The sequence below is a fragment of the Amphimedon queenslandica genome, unplaced genomic scaffold (assembly GCF_000090795.2).
Source record: "Amphimedon queenslandica unplaced genomic scaffold, v1.1 AMPQUscaffold_7013_Cont21032, whole genome shotgun sequence".
In the NCBI taxonomy this organism is placed as follows: Eukaryota; Metazoa; Porifera; class Demospongiae; order Haplosclerida; family Niphatidae; genus Amphimedon; species Amphimedon queenslandica.
Window position 1 is genome coordinate 1 of NW_003552699.1, and position 1,991 is coordinate 1,991.

At 35.2% G+C, this 1,991-nt stretch overlaps 1 protein-coding gene across 1 annotated transcript; it reads left to right on the top strand.

Annotated features, from left to right (window-relative positions):
• Window positions 1-311: 311 nt before the first annotated feature.
• Window positions 312-922, top strand: LOC109591865 (ryncolin-1-like; the record flags this gene model as incomplete). The annotated part of the gene is made up of 1 exon (XM_020007477.1): window positions 312-922. A coding segment is annotated over one exon (546 nt), but the record flags the coding sequence as incomplete, so codon positions are not given.
• Window positions 923-1,991: the final 1,069 nt, after the last annotated feature.

The window sequence follows — 1,991 nt, forward strand, 5'->3', positions numbered from 1 at the left end:
TAGATATAAATATGAACCATGACTGTATCTAAGGACGTGCTGCATCATTAGTAACTTAGGACAGGCTTTTTCTATCAAAGAAACTGGTATAAAACAATACATTTTCTGTCCTAATGTATACCCAAAGTCTTGTCAAAAAGGTACTGCAATAATAGTACAAGTGTTTAATTCTTGCAATATAGGCAAAGAGCTTGTTTGAGGATGGTATTAGTACAAGTGGTGTTTATACTGTTAATCCTGATGGAGGGACTCCATTTGAAGTTAGTCAAAAGTAATTTATAATTATACACTATTGGATCACAGGTATATACTGTGATATGGAGACTGATGGTGGTGGATGGACTGTACTTCAGAGGAGACAAGACGGATCTGTTGATTTCTATAGGAATTGGACTGACTATGAGAATGGATTTGGTGACCTTACTGGTGAGTTTTGGTTAGGATTGAGCAAGATTCATTGTCTTACTAAAGAAGGATCAAACACACTAAGAGTGGACCTGGGAGACTTTGAGGGGAACACAGCTTATGCTAACTACTCTACATTCAGTGTTAGTGATGGTAGTACTGAATATATAATACTAACAGTAGGAGGATACTTTGGTACTGCTGGGGATAGTCTGGCCTATCATAATGGAAGGAGATTCACTACAAGAGATAATGATAATGATAGTAATAGTGGTAACTGTGCTCAGACCTACACTGGTGCCTGGTGGTATTATAGCTGCTATCATTCAAATCTCAATGGTCGTTATTTTAATACTGCAACTAATAATCATCAATCAATTAATTGGTACCATTGGAAAGGTGCAAGAATTAGTCTCAAGTTCTCAGAGATGAAAACTCGTCGTAACAATTAAATACTGTCCCCCCCACACACATAAGTGTGTTTATAATGTGCTGATATATCATTAAGTCATTTCAATATTACAGTCTGTCATACCTTGAAGTGATTGTTGATAATTTTTGACTATTAAATAATAACTTTATCAATTAATGAATAACTGCTATAGTGAGCAGTGATGTAGGCATGTGTGGGTAACAGAAACTATATAATGTCATTGAGAATGTACATAATGGTTCAGAACTAAAGACTGGAATTTAGTCTACAACATTATTAGACTAACAAATATAGCTTACAACTGTTAAAAAATTAAAAACTTGATTTGTCAAACCGTTAAATTTTCCAGGGTACAAGTATGTTTTAGGATTGTCCAATACAGATGTACCCATAGTCTCTTGTCAAAGTACCCTATCAGTGTATTACATTATGTTGTGATTGTGTCAGGAGAGGTATACAGCCTCTTTCAATACCCATACCCTCTTGTCAATGAGTCCTAAGAGTAATGTGTTACTAGTAACTACATGCATAATACTGTATTGCTAGAAAATTTGGTAGTTTTGCGTCAAAATAACCTAAAGATTATCGGCGGTCTCTTAATTTGGCAATTTACTATCTTGTCTTTTCTTTAAGCACTCTCAGTTCTTCTTGAAGCTGCTCCTTGGGAGTCCTTGCCCACACACAGCATAGTAAAAATACATTAATTTTGGCATTTTTAGTATCATGTGCACATGACGGAATCCACCCATCATTACAATTATTAATGATGTTCATAATATTGATGATTTTTATTTTGGACCACCAATCTGCCAAATGTTCTGGCTGTAAGGTAACATTAACATTAGTGATACTGATAGTCACAAAAGATTAAGTAGGTAAACTGTAAATTTCCCTCAGAGTAACTGCTCATTCAATACATGACTTGAATTCCAGTCCTTGTCCAACTAAAGTACAGCCTAGTAGAATGTCAAAGATGTTCATCTTTATGTTGTTGTTGTTGCTGTGTTTAATAGTTACCATTTTTGATGAAGGAGAAGGATCTTATTGTATGGCTGACTGTACTGGATATAAACATGAACCATCACTGTATCTAAGGACATGCTGTAACAGCAGTAACTTAAGACAGACTATTTGTATGAGAGAAGGAAGAGTG